The 19838-nt window shown below is 46.5% G+C and overlaps 1 protein-coding gene across 7 annotated transcripts in view; it reads right to left on the bottom strand.

Annotated features, from left to right (window-relative positions):
- The window catches only part of B4GALT4 (beta-1,4-galactosyltransferase 4), a 67766-nt gene that overhangs the window by 6164 nt on the left and 41764 nt on the right, over positions 1-19838 (bottom strand). For 6 of the 7 annotated variants that reach the window (XM_065573028.1, XM_005292666.4, XM_024112291.3 and 3 more), the window contains 5 exons: positions 13575-14052; positions 11449-11681; positions 7478-7665; positions 1624-1746; positions 217-321 (listed from right to left, as the gene is read on the bottom strand). In XM_065573028.1, coding sequence (XP_065429100.1) covers positions 217-321; positions 1624-1746; positions 7478-7665; positions 11449-11681; positions 13575-13845 — 920 coding nt within the window. In that variant the 5' untranslated portion in view covers positions 13846-14052. Of the gene's footprint in view, positions 1-216; positions 322-1623; positions 1747-2914; positions 6328-7477; positions 7666-11448; positions 11682-13574; positions 14053-19838 lie in introns of those variants that run through there. The other variant, XM_065573051.1, reaches the window with a different exon arrangement.

Raw genomic sequence — 19838 nt, 5'->3', positions numbered from 1 at the left:
ATGTGCACAATTTTAAGAGGTGCTCAGATACCATGCAATGGTCTCCAGGAACAAGCCTAGCTAATTAGCCTCTTTCTCCTATAAGGCTCCCAGGAGAAGGACACCGCAGAAAGCACTTTCCCAGATGGTGTTAGCAGGAGAGAGGCTGCGCCATCAGTCCTTTCTGTCTCCCTCTACAGGGAGAGGGTGTGGAATGGAGTGCTAGTCCTTACTCACCTTTCTCCATTCGCCTCATTGCCTCTGTCTCTTGTGTGGAAGATCATAGTATACTTTCCTACATCAGGGGATGGCCGCATCACCCTCATCTTCTGCATCTCAACCCTGAAAGCAATAACATTACAGTGAGCAGAATAGTACCTGTGAGCATGGCAAGAAGAGGGTCACAGACTTCTCAAGGACATCTAGAGGATGATGGGGAGCTAAAACATGTATATAGACAGAGAGCCACACCCCCAGAGAACTCAGACACACCCTCTCCCCCACACCACACACCACCATAAAAATGGAGCCCAGCACACTTCTCTTTTCCCACAGCATACTCAGTTAGGGCTCCAGTCACCCATTCCTTTTGACCACAAGCAATTAACTGTTAAGCTAGTATGGCTTATTTGGGGGGTTTAAACACATTATACTACAGAGCATTTAAACAGCCATTCTCTCTAGCCTTGTGGTCTGTTTCATGTTGGCTGTATTCATCCAGGGAGTCTATGGCAAGGCCTCATTCATCCTACAGTGAGCTTGGCTTAACTTCTGTGGCAGGGCCCTGGATTCTGAGGCTCTCAGGTGACAGCTGAAAATTCCAGGGCATCATCAGGAAAATTAAAAACAACACAGTCTAGTCTGTCTTGATTGTATGATGGAATGCATATTTAACTCTATTATTATTTATTTTGATATTAAAGTCACATTTTATACTGCCCATTCCATTTTCAATGAACTACAGGCTTTTACACTGAAAACCCAATGGCATTGAAGAAGTTAGAGGGAAGCTAAAGATTTCAACTACTAAGGTAGGGGACCATTGTGGATTTTGGCAACAGGGGAGGCAGTTTAGATAGTGGGATAAACACACAAACTGGCTGTTTGTTAGAAGGACCAAGACACATGGACAAGGAAATAATAATAATATTCTGGCCGCAATGAAGTCAATAGGTTCACATTCATCGTTAGGGTTCAGAGTGAACATCTTACTGCAGTAACTGGGCAGTTGGCACCTCTCAGAACTATTGTTTCAGGCTGTCTGCAGACTGAGACACACATCATCGCATCAATTTAACCTCTTTACATTTTGAAGGGTCTCTGCCCTTCAACAACACCCATCACCCAGAGAGTGCAGCTGTGTAAGAATCCTGCTGCCAGACGACAATCAAGCGTCATCTCGATTCCAGCACCCAATAACACACTGCTGATCAGCCAGTAATACCCTGCCACACACATTGCAAATTCCCTAACTCGTTTACTCTTCATATCTCAAGAACTTCCAGTGGTACATTCCCTTCCCTATTCCATCTGAACTGAAGTGCTCATGTTAAGTCACACTTGGGATATTATCGGCAGATATCCCATTCATCCAAATCCTATACCATACCATATACACCCATTTCCCACTAGCCATTTGGTTACCTGATTCGGAGGTCGTCGTCTTCTGCACCCCAGCCCCAATAATTGTTAGAGAATCCATTCACCTTGGAAAACTGATCCCTTGTTAGAGCAGTTACTCCCCCAAAATATCCCTGGTAACGCAACCTAGAAATGGACAAGAAGGTATAGTGAAAAAAACTGAAAGATAGAAGTAACATGAAATGTAAGAACTAATACTACTGGAAATACAGCCCTGAAACCTTGGGCCCAAGCTGCAAAGTTCGAATCAAGGTATGAACTTTCTCAAAATTCAAAGGTGTTCAGGTCCTGGATTTAGGCCCATTTCTCTCCCAAAAAAAATGATTCACTTTAGAGTGCTAATCAGAACAACTCTCTCTCCAACTGGCAGTCTGGAGCATTCTTTACTTTGTTCCTCAACTCTAGGTCTCTCCTTGCCAGTCAAAGATGGCTCTGTATCCCAAGGGCTCCAAATGAAAAGGCAGGCAGCAAGGCTACACAATGACATACTGAAAAGGAGAGCAATTTTCTAATCAGTGGATTGGTAGTATTACAATTTAACAGTAAAGTCTTGAAGACTGGATATGAAAAACTGATTGCAATGGTACAGAGCTAAAGGCACTGCAGGACAAATTCAGAGGTGATGTGTAAGATACTGTAATGTGTAAGGTAGTGTAAGTTACACAGTGATAAATTAGTGCAAGGGAGCTTGACTCTAAGGGAGATTAATTTCAGCTTCTAGCTTCTCTGTCCTGGAAATTACACCAATTAGGAGGTGACACACTACTCGCCCTTCTACCCTCTTGCTAGTTGCTTTTTCTGACACACTCCTCTCCTCTGGCCTTAAGGCCTGGGTTACAACACAGCCTGCCAGGTGATATGCAAGTGACTTTAAATTACATGTCGGTCAGTGCATATGAGTAAGTCTAAGTAGATGTAATGCATAAGCTGAAGAGACTGGAAGAAGGTGTCCATTACAGTTTATACAGAAGATAAGCAACGTAAACAGCCTGGAAGATCTAAGTGCTATTATTCATTTCTTTAATGTGCCCAACATGGAACAGTCTCCCACCAATGACCAAAATAAGGGCTCCCACCCACCTATTTTCCCAGCCTATTTTCTTTCTGCGGTTAGACGATTTAGGCTGCCCCTTGTACTCCTGTCACTCTTTGGGATTGCAGTCTGCTTCTCTAGAGACAGCGTACCTTGTCGGTCTGTGAGCAATGAAAGATGCTGTTCTGGCTGGATACACTCTCCCTCTGATGTCTCACCTCTTCTTCCCCTCCTTCTCGCAGCTTCTCTTCCTACTTTCCCTTCACCTCCTCCCCCAGCATGCAAAAGCAGGTCATCAGGCTGCAGCATGCAAGGATTGATGCGGGGGGGGAAAGGGTTTGAGGTCCTATGTTGGATAGAACTTGCTGTGAATTTTAGCTGTGTCTCACCACCTACAACGTGTAGTGATGGGTGGTTTAGAAAAGCAGAGTGATTTGATCAGCTAGATGGACCAGCAATTACCCCAGCTGTACAGCCGAATAAGGGGGTTTGAATGCAAGCCCATTTGAAAGTGTGACCCCAGCACCTAAAACTAGTAGCTCTGCTAGCAATCTGAAATGGGACAGTGGGTTAAGCCTGCCAAGGAATGGGGAGGGACCAATAAAACACTGACTTCAATTCAAGGTTTTGAATTCATTTCAGGCCAATGACATTAGATCTGTGCAAAGTAGGTAGTAGTATAATGAGGCCCCATATACATATACACACACACACACACACACACACACACACACCCCGCCCATTTCACTATCCAGTTTTGCTCTCTATTGAATGAGTCATTAGACTCCCTGCAATAGTGTTGCCCACAGTGATTACCCACATTGTTCACCATAATCCACATTTTCTGGAACAGTAAACAAGGGTTTATAGCCATCACCGCCATGGGCCTCAATGTGAATGTGATTTTGTTGTTTCTCCCTTGGAAGCAAATCAAGTGGCACCATCCCAGCCCTGGGGAAATTCCAGGATGCCCATCTGTGGAACAGTGAATACCTGTTGTGCACAACAGCAGGGATAATAAAGAGCTGTTTCTAATCTGCTGTTTATCAGGTGACGCTCCACAAACCTGCTTTACTCAAGACACCCTGTTGCATGACCCCTGTGCTTTAAGGCTGAAAACAGCTTATTACAACAGGAAAAGCCGATCTCTTGAGCATTGTGAATGGGCTTTTAACAAAGCGATAGGAAAGGAGTGATAGGCTCCATTAATGACCTGGTTGTGTGTGTGTATTAGTGTTTCAGCAACCTCAGAGGGGTTCTTTCTTAGGGGAAGAGGTGGAAGCCTCTCACTTGGGACTTTTAAAACTAGACTGGGCGGAAAAAAACCACTAGAAAATATACAATAGCAACAACTGTGTGCTGACCCCAGGGAGATGGGCTGGCTGGGCTAGAAGGGTTTTCCATCCTCAGCTTCTAGGATTCAATATTATAAGTCTGATGAGAAAAGTTTCTCACCGTCCCAAAGGATCGAAGATGAAATTGCAAACTATATAAATACAGAACTATTGAAATGTAGCCACGCGGGGGTGGGGGGGGGGGGGGGGGAGGACAGCAGCCAAGTAGACAGTCACCACACAGCAACAGGGGATAAGAGGCGATTTTCTACAGGGCCACTGGGGCAAATCCCTCCTCTGACAAAAAAATGCCCTGTAAGTGTCTATGTAGAACAGATAGGGCCTTGCATTTTAAGATCCTGTTTCACAGGCACCAACTCCGTGGGTGCTCTGGGGTTTAAGCACTTACGGAAAAAAATAGGTGGTGTTCAGCACCCACGGACAGTGGCCCCGCCCGCACTCTGCACTGAGGCACTGCTCCTACTCTGCCTCTTCCCTTGTGGCCCCGCCCATGCTGCACCTCTTCCCCCGAAGCCTCCGCCACTTGCTCCTCTCCACCCCCTCACTCGCCCTTAAGGCAGGAGGGGCAGGAAGGAGTGAGCAGCCAGTGGAAGGCGCACAGGGACGGGATATGGGCATAGTTTGGGGGAATGCAGGGGGGCACTATCCCCTCAAACAGAGATGAGGGGTGTGTGTGTGGGGGGGGGTGTTTACACAGGGTCATGTGCCACTTCTCCCCCCCCCCTCCCCCCCAGTTTCTGCGAGTGCCGAGCTGCCCTGTAGGGCTGGCTCTGCTCGGCCTGCAGGGCGGGAGGAGGATTCTGTCCTTCATGAACTGCACCTCCCCCTCCAACTACCCTTGCCCAGCATGTTTTGGCTCAGGGAGAACAGAGGGGGCAGGGCAGAGCAGCTGTTCTCCAGTGCTCCAGGCCACTGCCTCCTGGGTCTTAGTGCCCACCTGTTTACTATACAACAAAGAGTGCGGGGGGGGGGAGGAGGAGGAGGGAGAGAAGAGCAGGGCAAGGGGTGGGGTAGAGGGAAGAGAAGGGGATGGGGCAGGGGGATAGTAGGGAGAGGAAGAGGAGGGGTTACGGAAATGGGGGGGGGGAGCAGGAGCCCAGCATCTGGCATCTGCTTCGCAGCAACAGCAGCCCCAGCAGGGAGGTGGCTGCAGCAGCACTACAGCAGTGACATTGCTGCCACAGCTGGTGCCGGAGTGGCTGCCAGCAGCTGCTAGGGCTCCCCAGTAAAGCCAGTCCCGTCCCCCCAGTACCGGCAGCCCAGGTACCACTCCAGGCAGGGGGAGAGGCAGTAAGCCAAAGAAACTGGCTTCAGTGTGCACGTGTGTTCATGCATGGGCGCACCCCTTTCCCCCTCAACAGCAGTCAAACTACACCTATGGGAGTGGAGCAGAGAGGAGCTTTGGGGGAGGGAGCAGAACAAGGGCAGGAAGAGGCAGAGAAAGGGCAGGGCCACAGAGGCCAATCAGGGGTGGCACACCCACCGGGAAAAACAAAAAAAGTCAGTGCCTGGGTCCTGTTTGAAAGATCTGCACATAGTAAACTGCCTCATTTATCCACCTCAGCAGGACAAAAGGGAGTCAACATGTGGTTCCAGGCTCACAAGGGCTCTATCTATCTAGCTTCTTACATGGCTCTCCTGAGCATAGGATCTTAATGTCTCACACATGATAATGAAGTTGCTGGGATATAGGGAAGAACTATAAGAATTTTAAAGATGGGTATAGGAGGCAGAGATTTTAAAAAGTGACTTGCCCAAGCTCACATGGGAAGTGTGTGGCAGGGCCAAGAATTAAACCAAGATCCCAGTCCAGTGCCTTAACAACATAGCTATCCTTCTGACAGATTTTTCCCCCCTCTCTCCAAACCAAGGCTCGAACCACTAAATCATCTGAATGAAAACTAGCAGCTCTTTCCCAGAGACAAAAGAAGGCTTAGAAAATTAAATGTAAGAAAATCGCTCGTAAGAGCAAAAAATTCATCTGTGATTCATTACTCAAAACAGATGCAGTAACTAGGGCATCTGAGGCCATTCAAGTGCCTCAAGGGTCATTCCATGGTTACTCTTCTGGAATCCAACTATCTCTTGAATAACTGTGGTGCTTCCTTCTACTGTGTTCAGTGGGCTGTCTTAGGGCCCTTGGTATTCTCTTTGCAAGGCACAGTACTTCCAGTCAGACTCATAACAGATTTTGGGAATCCTGGAGTTAGACTGACTGAGTGGTAAGAGAGAAGGTGGGTGAGGTAATATCTTTTATTGCACCAACTTCTGTTGGTGAAAGAGACAAGCTTTGGAGCTCCACAGAGTTCTTCTTCAGATCTGAGAAAGATATGGTAAGAGGTTGTTTATCGCGTGTAGGAATTTGCACATTTAGTCTTCTCCCCCCAACCCCAATCTCTTTATAAAGGGTATAAAGGAGTTCTACTTTCACACACTGCACATCAGCTTTTGAGTAGCACAACTTTTAATCACTAATATTTGGATTGGCATGGCATAAAAAAGGAAGGATGTCTTCAAAGACAAGGCTATGGCATTCCTACTCAAACTCCTCTAAGTATTCATGCCAAATTTGAGGGCCTCATTTATTTGAGGAGGGTGGGACTTGATTTCCTATTTCACACTCTAGATATATTATTTGTGTTACAGTAACACCTAGAGGGCTCAACTGACATCAGGACCCCGCTGTGCTATGAGCTGTATAAACAGCTAATGAGAGGCAGGATCATCCTCCCAAAAGTTGCTCTAATAAAGTTAGGTTTCAGAGTAGCAGCCGTGTTAGTCTGTATCTGCCAAAAGAACAGGAGTACTTGTCACCTTAGAGACTAACATTTATTTGAGCATAAGCTTTCATGGGCTACAGCCCACTTCATCAGATGCATAGAGTGGAACATATAGTAAGAAGATATATATATACACACACACACACACACACACTGTACTATATGTTCCATTCTATGCATCTGATGAAGTAGGCTGTAGCCCACGAAAGCTTATACTCAAATAAATGTGTTAGTCTCTAAGGTGACACAAGTACTCCTGTTCTAATAAAGTTACCTCTTCTACAGATGTAGGCCTGATATGAAGATCTTACAGAAGAGGAAACTTTATTAGAGCAACTTTAGGGAGGATGATCCTGCTAAAAATCACAGGACCAGGAGACCTGAAATGAATTCCCGGTTCTGCCACAGTGTCTATGCATAACCTGCGATACATCACTTAGTCCCCTCAGAACCTCCATTTCCCCATGTGAGAAACAGGGCTAACTACAGTGACCTACCTCACTGGTGATTTGAGAGACTAAATTCATTTATGTTTATAAAGATCCTTGGATGGAAGCTGCTATAGAAGGGCACAGTATTGTATGAGATGGCAGGAAATGCACCAATCTAAGGGTCCTTTAGAAAGGGGAATGTTACCAATAATCTGGCAATTACTAGTCAAAATATTCTCCAAGCTCTTTTAATCCTACCTGTACCCAGTGTTGTTCCTGCCAACTACAAGGTGCTTTGGTTGTTTGTCACACGTGTACATGTTAAAGTCATTCTCTGGCACCAGGTCCACATCATGGAAAATGAAACAGTCCCAGTTTTCTTCCTTCAGGGCCTCCAGGTATCCTACATTCAGCAGTTTAGCTCGGTTAAACTTGGTATTGCCAGCCTGTGAAAAAAGGAAAGGAAAACAAGGCATACATCAAACCCATTAAAGGTTATTTGCAACCTGCCTGGATTCCATCCTAACTGCAGAGTTTACAGTATCCTTCATGGCACTCAGCCTTTATGCTGTACCAAGTTCTCATACAAAACAAAGAGCTATTCCTTGACATATTATGTGGGCATCAAAGCACCTAATATTGTGAGGTGTTTCTTCATCCCCTACCTGTCATGAATGGCCGTGGACAAAATCAGACAAGGCACAGGTTATCTAGCTGCCAGAAGTAACCTAAGTTGTGTGATACTATTCTACTCCCATCACTGATTTTGCCTTAGAATTTCCCTCTGGCAAAGTAATGAAAGAGCAACGACCATGTAGCTTAGAAAGCATGGAGTGTAAATGTAGTTAGCATGAGTTATATAAACATAAAAAATAATTGTATTATAAAATTTGGCACTTTTCTGCTAAAGCACAGAGAGGTAGTGACTTGCTTAAGGTCACACATTATGTGCAGAACTGGGGAAAAAATGTGGTACTCCTAACACCCAGTCTGGTAACCTACTCGCAATCGACACACACTGTCTTTGATATACACAGAACTGTACTGGGACTCCTTGCTTGGGATTTTATTTTATTCTATTTTTTACTGGATTGTACATGTTTACTTTTTGCTACAATTTGGTGCCTCTTCCCTCTTCAGAAGGATCAGTTCTATAGGTTTATTTTAAATTGTAGCTGAAGAATTTCAAGCTGTAGTTGGTCGTTTCATAAGCCTATGCTGGTGACAAAATTCAAGTTAGAGCAATGACGCAGCCGTCTGATGAGCACGCATGTATTTGCATGCATGCATGCACGCACGCACCTATGCACACACTAGCCTGCAGCACACATCCTGTGGCTATGTGTGAATAACAGCTTGCAGGGCAAACAGAAAGAGAATAACAGTTCACATTCCCTTTAAAAAGGAAGTTAACCATTTTCCATCTTTATTTTTATAAAACCATCTGTTAAAAAATTTGAATCAATATTGTTTTATCAGTTGCCATTGGACTTAACCCTAGGATAATATATATTTCCTGCAGACAAAGCAGCCCACACCCACATAGGATTCAGTTGTGACAGAGAATGAGCTGCAATGTATTAATCTATGAATACTGATGTGCAATAATGATATGAATAGTTAAGTGACCTGATCAGGGAGATAACTCACCATAGTTACACAATAAATGTAATAGAATTTCCTGTAAGACTGTGCTGATCTAACTTAAAAAAGATCTGAAGGGACAACAAACAGGAAAGCAACGCAATAAACCTAGGTAAGCAGCTTCAAGCACGCACTTGGAAGACAATGGGACAAGCTTTTAGCTTCTAGGATCTCGTCTCCAGGCTGAAGTGTCAGAGTTGTTTTGCCAAAGCTGGAGATCAAAACACTAAAGAGTTTAAAAGCCCTTCTCAGAGGAATGAGAGGGGGTCCTTTCAGGATCCATCCAGGGAGACAGAGAAGCGCTCTGTGAAAGAGTCTGAAGAAGTTGGCTCTTCTCACATCCAGGGGATGGTAAATCTGGGGGAAGAGCAGGCATGCATATATGTTGAGTATGGATATGGAGCCTTTCACTTACATATTAGGTAAAATTCAGCCTAGGCTGGTAGTTACAAAGAGTCTAACATCTGAAGGCTGTTTGGAGTCACTGATCAGGTCACCCCAATCCAGTTCCTACATGCAGAGAGCCACATCACAATTACCATTGGCTCTAACTGGCCCTCTTGTTGCCAGTTTCAGCCTAAACCCAAGGACTGCATAGCATAACTCATGGAGATTAAACTCCCCTTTCTCCCCCTATAGGCAGGCTTAGGGCACACTGGTGGAAGAATAAATTGCGGCAAACAGCTCAGCACCTACTTCGTGGACAAAGGAAACATTTGTTCTCCAGGGTTTTCACCAGCACCCCTTTAAAAAAAAATACCTATTTTTAAAATAATGTAAAGGTGACCTGCAGAGGGAAAAAGGATTGGGTTGGTGCCCTTTTCATGATCAGTGGAGAAGACTTAAAAGGCCCTTTCCTTCTCTTTCTCTCCCCCCCAAAAATCACCCAAGAGGCAGTCCCTGCATGTTTAGTATTAAAAAGTCAGGTGTGGTCCACCCTGCTTTTTCTGGAACACAGTCTGAACAACTAGTAAGGTTATGACGTCACAGTTAACAAGAGCAAACAACAGCTGATCCTCAAAATCCCTTCTCTGTGTTTACATGTGCTGGTTTTATGTGTGCCTATCCATCACTGCCCCCTAACAATAAAGGGCTATGGGAGAGTCCCAGTCCACATCTGAGTCTTCAACAGAGACCCTCCAGCAAAACAGGGAAACCAAGACCTGGCACTCTTGATAGATTAGACAGACGGAGCTTTGGGGCCTTCTTTAATACATCCTAAAGTAGTTTAGGAGGGACATCCCCCGCTTCAGCCAACCTTTAAAACTCTGATTCAGAGCAATGAACAACAAAACAGGATATTCCAAGTGAAAGAAGATCCTGCCGATCGCTCCTGTTCCTTAGAGCTAGAAATAGGCCTTCATTCAGAAATGTCCTGCCTCTTCTTGGTTTAGGACACAATTGTGAGGTTATTTAAACAGGACAGGGTGGGGAGTTTTCCATTAATTTATTTGTTTTCTGCTATCTGAATAGTGAATCAAAGTAGAGCAGACATGTGAATGGAAGTTTAAAAAACAAAGTCCTCAGAGTGGGTTACAAGAAAAGCATTTGCTGGTTTCCACTCCCAGAGCAGGCTGCTGCTTCAAGCTCACCTGACCACAGCACCAGTGCTGGGCATGAAAGAAACCCAAACAAGGGTTAAAATGCTCTACAAAATTAGCAATTAAGTTAGCAGAGCCACTGACTGTGAACAGGCAGATCACAGAATCTCAAAAGGTATCAAACATACTGTCAGGACTTCACATTCCATTAATCTTTGCTACTCAAAGAGTACCTGTATGCCAAAGAGCTCTTATTTAGTGTTTTGTTCTAGACAACAGGAATTTGTACACAAGTACTATGATGTGAATAATGATAGTTTTTGATAGTGACAATCTGAAGGCGTGGAAGAGACCCAAGATCCTTGATCTGAACATCCCCAAAAATTTTGGGGCTGAGAACATTTCATCCTGGTTGTGTAAGTTTAATGTGCTGGGTAAGTTAATTTTATCAGTAAGAAACATTATTAGGATGGTCAGGTCACCCCAAGCCCTAGCTCAGGAATGCTAACTAAGCTACAATACATTTCATAGTTTATTCAGGCTGACAAGGGCTTCCTATGTATGATTTTAAAGGCTCTAGCTACATCAAGCACATTTTCTAAAAGGATTCCCATCTTTAACAATAGTCCAGATTCCCCAGTATTAGCACCAGTGTGAGCCCCAATGCAGAAGGGCTACCAAAGCCATGTTAGCACTATAACAATTAGACTTGTTCTGAGCAGGCTGGATGGCACCGTGCATAAAGCACAAGAGGCAGCTACCAGTCAGTCTGTCTTGAAGCTCACAACATTGTTAGCACAGACAGAACTGAATTGGTGTTAGCGAAGGTGGGACATTTTAAAGAGCTTCTCTAATTCAGACAGGATCTCTGAGCAAAAGGAATGCTGTTGTCCTCTAGCCAATAAAGGAGACAGCCAGCCCCAAGACACCATCACAAAGCCAGGAGGAATATTTGCAGGGCAGAAGAGTTTGGGATGCACAAGCGTTAATTAATCTCCCATCCCTCCCAGACTGGTAGTTCTCTTGCCTTCATTGTTGCCTCACCTGGTGGATGACATAGATACCATAGTCCAGTTGCTGTCTCTGTAGGAATGGGTGGAGGTGCTCCAGCAGGTACAACAGGTGCGTCTCTCGATTGCGGTGTGGGATCAGGATGGCCACTCGTTGCAGTGCTGAGCACTCTACAGGGCGATGCCGGCCTTTTGCAACCTGAGGGTTCTCCTTCTGTACCTCTTCCAATGTGAGAGATGCTTTGAACTTGAGCTGGCTGGGGCCCTCTAGGAGAAGCACAGGAAGCATTCTTAATTCATTTCAGGTTTTGGGCTAGCTCAGTGCCTTCAGGGGAGTGGCTCTGCACTCCAGCATTTATAGATTCCAAGACCAGAAGGGGCCATTCTGATCATCTAGTCTGACCTCCTTTATAACAGTCCATACAACAGCATGAGAAGCCTGGGTTCAATCCCAAATTCTGATTTATCTTGCTTCCCAGATCAAATGGAATGGAGAGTGCTGTAAAGGCAATACATGAGTCCTGAAGAGAGTGGGTACTTGGAGTTGCTTAGCATTTATTCATTGAAGAAGCAATGCCAATGATACATAAAAAGAATCCCACTCAACCAGAAGGATAGTCATGGTTTCAACATGGGCTTCAAGGAGAGGGAGGGGAGGAACAAGAGTGGAGAGAGATGTGAGAATAGGAGTGCAGGGAATCATCATGGCTTTAACCATGGACATAGAAGGATGTAAACATTTTAGGGTCAGGAAACGGCTCTTATTAATCCAATATTCCCATGCCCAAATGAGACCTTTTCAATGGCTGCTGTGCTGATCTTTCATCATGGCCTCTGCTGACACAGAGAAAGCTCACTTGCGGGAGAAGAAATCACACAACTGTGACTAGAGATGGTTGCAAAGTTTTGACTGAAAAAAATTCCCAGGAAAAAATAAATGTTTTAAAACTATTTTTTTTTGCAGGAAAAAATGTCAGCATCGCCCAACCAGTTTGCATGAGTGTGGGCATACAAGGAGGACGACATGGTCCAGAAGCTTTGTGCTGCTAACATAGAAATCACCCCCTGGCAGTAAAGCTGAAAAAAGGTAGCATGGGCCAATATGGCGAACCTCAAGGTTCCATGGGCTGCTCAAGTTTCCATGGAGCTACAGTACTAATAAAAATGGCCAGTCTAAGAAAACAACGAGGAGTCTAAGGAAGCCTCTGAAGATGTCCACCAGGAGGACAGCATAATCCCCAAAACAGTCACACAGTCTTTGTCAAAGGAAGGTACACTTATGAAACTGCATTTCATTTCCCACCAGGGTTTTCACATCTGCTGTGGAGATGGAAAGGGGAAGGAAGTATATGGGTTGTGAGGAGGATGGAAAGCTCTTACCACAAAAGCAGGGTACAGCATAAAATAAAGGAGTGAAGCAGTGGAATCAGCAAGCAAGTCAGGTAGGGGCAGAGGCCCATTTCTTACTAAATTATTATTCTGGAGTTCAGCTCGTTGCAATATGCATTTCAGAAAATGGATTGTACTCAAGTACTGCAGATATAACAGATTAAACAGTTAAGAGCACAGTATGGGACCTGTAATGAGCCCAGTAACCAGATACCTACAGTTGCCAATGGAGTACAGTATCCAGATATCAGGCTGCTACAGCTATTTTTGATGGGTTTTCCTTCCCCCGCCCCTTCTGTCCCCACTGTCTAACTGGCTGTCATAGCCAGTAAGTACATATGGGCCAGACTAGTCTCATAGGCAAGCAGGAATGTCATCCATTCCATCTCCTTCCAGTGTTGGCATGGTGGGTTTTTGCTATCCTTTCAGAATGAAGGCGGGGGACAGCTATATAGGTAACGCATGAGCTAATAGAGTTAGTTTAATTCACCTAGCCAAAGCACCATCACTGGGCATGGCATGGACTCAACAACCTCTCCCCATAATGTATTAAACTGTCCTCCACATCTCTTTATACTTCTTAAGTATTTCTAGGGTGAACGGATATCTAACTGTTAAGAGGATGCTGTTTATCTGTTATGCAACAGTCACTAGCTGTGAGTTTGGTTCACAAGAAAAGCACCTGGGTGAGGTGGCCAGAGGGGAACCAAGGAATCAGTAGCACAAAAGCAGATTTCATTCATTAAAGACACTGAAGACTGAGCCACTTACGCAGGTAGGGAGAGAGAGCAGGGCAGTGACTCATGGTGGACTTCACTGTATGAACTTCCACAGTTGACATGGCCTTCTTTTTCTGATTCTCCTTCTCCAGCATGGTTGCCTTCCTGAAATTCTCCACCAAGCTCTTTGCTTTCGGAGTCTCCTGTACAGTGTCCACAAGGTAACTGGAGGTGGCCCATGCTACCACCATCATGCACAAGATGAAGATCAGCAGTAGCCTGAATTTGTAGGAGAGGTGAAGGATGACAGAGCTCAAGCCCATGGCCCTCTCTCGTTTGCAAGCCACTCCCTCAGCAATGTTCCTGACGCAGCCCTTTCACCAGACACTTCGGAAGGGTGAAAATAAAAGGAATGTCACAATAAGGCAGGAAGCTGGGAGATATCCAAGGCTGCTGAGACTCCTGTTGCTTTGGAACTCATGGAGTTCTGGTACAGTGATTGTTGGAAGGCAAACATCACATGACTCACCCTAGACCAAAACAGAGAGAAGAGGTTATTTTATATTCCCCCAGCTGCATTACAACACACTCCCCGCCCACCCCATCGAATTCACTAGAAAAACATGGGGCACAAGGGGTGCTAACAGAGAAGCAGAGAGCCAAAGCACTACAAAAAGTTGTTAGGGCACCAGCCAGTAAGTCGAGAAACCTGGGTTTTGTTCCCAGCTCTCCCACTGACCTGCTGTGTGACATTGGGCAAATCTCTTCCACCCTTTGGGCCTCTGTTTCCGCTCCCACCCTCTCTCTGTCTGGTCCTATTTAGATTATGAGCTGCAGCAGGAACTGTCTCTTACCATGTGTGTATACAGTGCCCAGCACAATGGGGCCCTGATTTTGGGTCTATAGGACTATTTCAGTACAAATAATTAACACCAACCGGAAGGCAGGAAGCTCTGCCTGGCCTGCCTCTAGCCACACTCCTGAAAAGCGAGGCATAGCTGAAATTACCTCTGAGGAATGAAACTTGCTTTGCTTTAAAGTTTAAGGAGAGATGTTCTCAGGGATGCACCCCAGGAGTGAGCCACACAATGCTTGCTTAGTGTCAGAAATCCTTTCTTCCCCAGCCACTCTGCATTACCACCTCGTGACCCCTGCCCTCCACTTTCTTCTCATCTGCTCTCAGAACATTGAAGAACTAGCTGGGAGGAGGCAAGTATTCCTGTTTTTCTGAGTGGGAGTTTCAGTTTCAAGTGAGATTTTTCCCAATGATCCTGTGATACTGGCAGACCAGGTGCTAGCTCATGCCAAGGCCCCATGACTCACTGAACATTTACAAATGCATAACTGGAAACCAGTCTTGTTTACTTGTGTGTTAGCATCATCAAAACAGATAATAGGTGTTAAGTTGATAAGAACATGCTTAGTGTTTAGACTTGATAAAATGCTTGTAGGATGCTACATGTATTACTCTCATTTATAATCTCTCTATAGCCCAGGGATCGGCAACCTTTGGCACGCAGCTCCCCAGGGTAAGCCCCCTGGCGGGCCGGGCTGGTTTGTTTACCTGCCGTGTCTGCAGGTTTGGCCGATCGCAGTTCGCACTGATTCGCCGCTCCAGGCCTATAGGGGCTGCGGGAAGTGGCGCGGGCCAAGGGATGTGCTGGTCGCCGCTTCCCGCAGCCCCCATAGGCCTGGAGCAGCGAATCACTGGGAACTGCGATCGGCCAAACCTGCGGACGTGGCAGGTAAACAAACCGGCCCAACCTGCCAGAGGGCTTACCCTGACAAGCTGCGTGCCAAAGGTTGCCGATCCCTGCTATAGCCCATGGTACAAAATTATACTGAGTGTTTGCATTGTAACCCTCTGTAACTGTGTTACACAACAAACAGGAAAAGAAGCACTTATAAAGGCAAAGTGCTTGTCCTGCATACAAGAATAGCCCATTGGAAGCATTGACCTATTTTGTAGCATCAAAGGACAGAGACTTTGTTCACTGCATTCCTAATTCCCTCCAGGAAGGAGAGACCTATGCATAAACTTATTCCATCAGTTTTGGACAAGAGAGGAAGGGATAAAAATCCCTATCAAGGAGAAACTGAATCTCTCTTATGCTACGTGGACTTGGAGGAGCAAGGATTTCTAAACACAACCATAGAGATCCCCATGATGCTTGGCATGGTTTAGCCCGGGGAGGGAGGGGGAGGAGGAGAAGACACTTTGCATTGACAGATCACTACATAGAATATTAGGGTTGGAAGAGATCTCAGGAGGTCATCTAGTCCAATACCCTGCTCAAAGCAGGACCAACACCAACTAAATTATCCCAGCCAGGGCTTTGTCAAGCTGGGCCTTAAAAACTATTAAGGATGGAGATTCCACCACCTCCCTAGGTAACCCATTCCAGTGCTTCACCACCCTCCTAGTGAAACAGTGTTTCCTAATATCCAACCTAGACCTCCACCACTTCAACTTGAGACCATTGCTTCTTGTTCTGTCATCTGCCACCACTGAGAACAGCCGAGCTCCATCCTCTTTGGAACCCCTCTTCAGGTAGTTGAAGGCTGCTATCAAATCCCCCCTCACTCTTCTCTTCTGCAGAAGAAAGAAGCCCAGTTCCCTCAGCCTCTCCTTGTAAGTCATGTGCCCCAGACCCCTAATCATTTTCATTGCCCTCAGCTGGACTCTCTCCAATTTGTCCATGTCTCTTCTGTAGTGGGGGGACCAAAACTGGACACAATACTCCAGGTGTGGCCTCACTAGTGCCAAATTGAGGGAAGTGATTATTCCCCTCTATCTGCTGCCAATGCCCCTACTTATACAGCCCAATGTCATTGGCCTTCTTGGCAACAAGGGCACACTGCTGACTCATATCCAGCTTCTCATCCACTGTAATCCCCAGGTCCTTTTCTGCAGAACTGCTGCTTAGCCAGTTGGTCCCCAGTCTATAGCAGTGCATGGGATTCTTCCTTTCTAAGTGCACTTGTCCTTGTTGAACCTCCTCAGGTTTCTTTTGGCCCAATCCTCCAATTTGTCTAGGTCACTCTGGACTCTATCACTCTTAGGATTTAGACTGCAATTCATTTGTGTTATATGCTTGCTTGCTTGCACCTGTAAATAACTAATTTCTTTTTCCTAGTTAATAACCTTTAGTTAATTTATTACAGAATTGGCTACAGGCATCTTTTGTGAGAGAGCTAAGATACCAATTGAGCTAGGGTAAGTGACTAGTCTCTTGGGATTGCAAGCAACCTGACTATTGTGATTTTTGGTGTAAGTGACCATTTATCACTAAGTCCAGCTTGTCTAAGTGACAAGATAGACTGAAGAGCTTAAGGGAACTGTCTGTGACTCCATGGTAAGACTGTTACAGTGATCCAGAAGTTCACATTTGTTACTGGGTTGTATAATTAGATTTCACCAACATACCACCAGTTTGGGGTGTCTGCCCTGTTTTTGACAGTCTGCTCTGAGGTAAGCACTCAGTCATGAGCCACTCCAGACAGCATGATAGATCCAACCTTTTATTTCTTCCCCCAACCACCTCACAGGTTCCATGTCCAGAAGACACTCCCTCTCACTGACCCATGATCACATAGCTATGATATTTTTTCATGATGCACACCATACAAGGAAGAGAGAAATTAGACTAACTGTGGTATGTAGCCTGTCACTTAAATCAGCTTCTGTACCAGATGACTGGAGGATAGCTAAAGTGACAACAATTTTTTTTTTAAAGGCTCCAGAAACAATCCCAATTACAGGGTGGTAAACCTAACTTCAGTACCAGGCAAATTGTTTGAAACTGTAGTAAAGAACAGAATTATCAGACACACAGATTAACATAATTCGTTGGGGAAGAGTCAGCATGGCTTTTGAAAATGGAAATCATGCCTCTCCAATCTATTAGAATTATTTGAAGGGGCCAACAAACATGTGGACAACGGTGATCCATTGGATATAGTGTACTTAAAATTTCAGAAAGCCTTTGACAAGGTCCCTCACCAAGGGCTCTTAAACAAAGCTGTCATGGGATAAGAGGGAAGGTCCTCTCATGGATTAGTAACTGGTTAAAAAATAGGAAACAAAGGGCAGAAATAAGTTGTCAGTTTTCACAATGGAGAGAGGTAAATAGTGGTATCCCCAGGGATCCGTATTGGGACCAGCTCTGTTAAACATATTCATAAATGATCTGGTAAAAGGGGTAAACAGTGAGGTGGCAAAGTTTGGAGAATATACAAAATTACTCACGATAGTTAAGTCCAAAGTAGGGATGTAAATAGGGTTTAAAAATAGTAACCATTTAACCTACTAAAATTCTATCGGTTAAACGGTTAACAGTGAAGCTGTTCTGCTGGCCCCGCCAGGCACAGGGTCCCGGCAGCAGGCAGAGTTTAATTGTTAACCGAAACTGGTAAGACTACTCCTGAGGGCATTCTGTGCCAAAAAATTAAAAGTTCTGCACACAATATTTTAAAATTCTGCAAGTTTTATTTGTCAATAAATAAATGCAGAGGCTCCAGGATGGCAGTGGGGAGCACAGGCCACTGGCTGCACGAAGGTGGAAGATCACCCTACACAGGGCCGTCCCTAGCTGTTCTGGGGCCCTATGTGGGGGGTGCGTGTGGGGCCCCAGGCCTCTGCAGGGGCGGGAGGGGGGCTGGGCCCCAGGCCTCTGCAGAGGGGAAGCGGGGGGCAGGGGGAACCACCCCCAGCACTCCCCAGCAGCGCGGCTGGGGCCAGGTTGCTGCACTCCCGCACTCAGGCTAGGTCTACACTACCCGCCTGAATCGGCGGGTAGAAATCGACCTCTCGGGATCGATTTATCGCGTCCCGTTGGGACGCGGCAATCGATCCCCGAATTGACATTCTTACTCCACCAGCGGATGTGGGAGTAAGCGCCGTCGACAGAAAGCCGCAGAAGTCGATTTTGCCGCCGTCTCACAGCGGGGTAAGTCAGCTGCGATACGTCGAATTCAGCTACGCTATTCACGTAGCTGAATTTGCGTATCTTAAATCGACTCCCCCCTGTAGTGTAGATGTACTCTCAGGGGAGTGGGGGTGGGGCTGGGAAGAGGTGGAGAAGGAGTGGGGCGGAGCAGGGCGGGGGCCCTTGGGAAGAGCCAGAGCAGGGGCTGGAGTAGCACACAGCTGCGTGCTTTCATATGGGTAAGGACGGCCCTCACCCTGCAGCCTCTACCCCCAGGACACTGACTCAGCAGTGAGGCTGCACCCAACCTTGACACAGCATAAGGCCTGGGCTCAACCAGGCAGGATCCAAGTGTGGAGGGATCCAGATGCGGAGTGAGAGGATTCAGTGTGAGACAATCTGGGTGCAGGCAGCTCTGTGGGGTGTCTCGGTGTGTGTGGGGGGATCTGGAGGAACAGAGGCTTATCAGGGGGTTCCAGATGCAGGGGCAATGGGACTCTGCAGGGGCTTCCAGATAAAAGGCTGTTGGGGCTCAGCAGAGAGGTATGGGTGTGGGGGTCTCAGCAGGGGTGTGTGGGTGCTAGGGGAGTGGGGCTTGGTGGGGGTCTGGGTGCAGCTAGTTGGCGATCAGTGGCATGGGGGTTTGGATGTGGGGGCTCAGGGTGGTGCAGGGGGTGGTGTATCAGGGTGGGGTGCGAGTGCAAGGAGCTCAGCGGGGGGTGGTCTGGATGCAGGGATGGGGGTTCAGAGACAGGGGGTCTGGGTGCAAGGGTCTCCAGATGCAGGGGTTGAGGTTCACTGGGGTGGGGTTCGGATATGAAGGGCTAGGGGGCTTCTGGATGTACCGAGTGAGGCTTGGCAGGGGTGTCTGGGTATGGGAGGTCTGGATGCAGAGGGGTTGGGTGGATGGGGGGGGAGTAGCTCTGCATACAGTTACCCCCCGACACACACACGAGTGATGGGGGCAGGAAGCAGGGGAGGATGCTGAGCTTCCTGTAGCTGGGGGAGGTTTCTGGGGGTGAGTCTGAAACAACCCCAGCCACTTCTTGCAGGGGAAGAGGAAGTCTCATCCTCTCCTGCCTCCAGCCCAGCAGGGACTAGCAGCTAATCCTAGCTCAGGATAGGAGCCACTGGCTGGGGAGTCCCCAGCCCTGTGGTGATTTACCTCTTCGCCAGCTGCTCTGGGTGCCTGAAACGTTATACCTGCACTGCTAGAGAGTGGTGCATGACTGCTCTTGCAGCTTCCCTTTGATTCCCTGTCAGAAAAACATTTTTCTGTGGGGAAGAAAAGAAATCTGTGCGGGACATGAATTCTGTGCACATGCAGAATTTCCCCAGGAGAATAAGACTGATGCTTATCGGTTAACCTTTTAGACTTTTACATCCCT

The sequence above is a fragment of the Chrysemys picta genome, chromosome 1 (assembly GCF_011386835.1).
Source record: "Chrysemys picta bellii isolate R12L10 chromosome 1, ASM1138683v2, whole genome shotgun sequence".
In the NCBI taxonomy this organism is placed as follows: Eukaryota; Metazoa; Chordata; order Testudines; family Emydidae; genus Chrysemys; species Chrysemys picta.
This window is presented reverse-complemented; position numbering and strand designations above follow the sequence as displayed.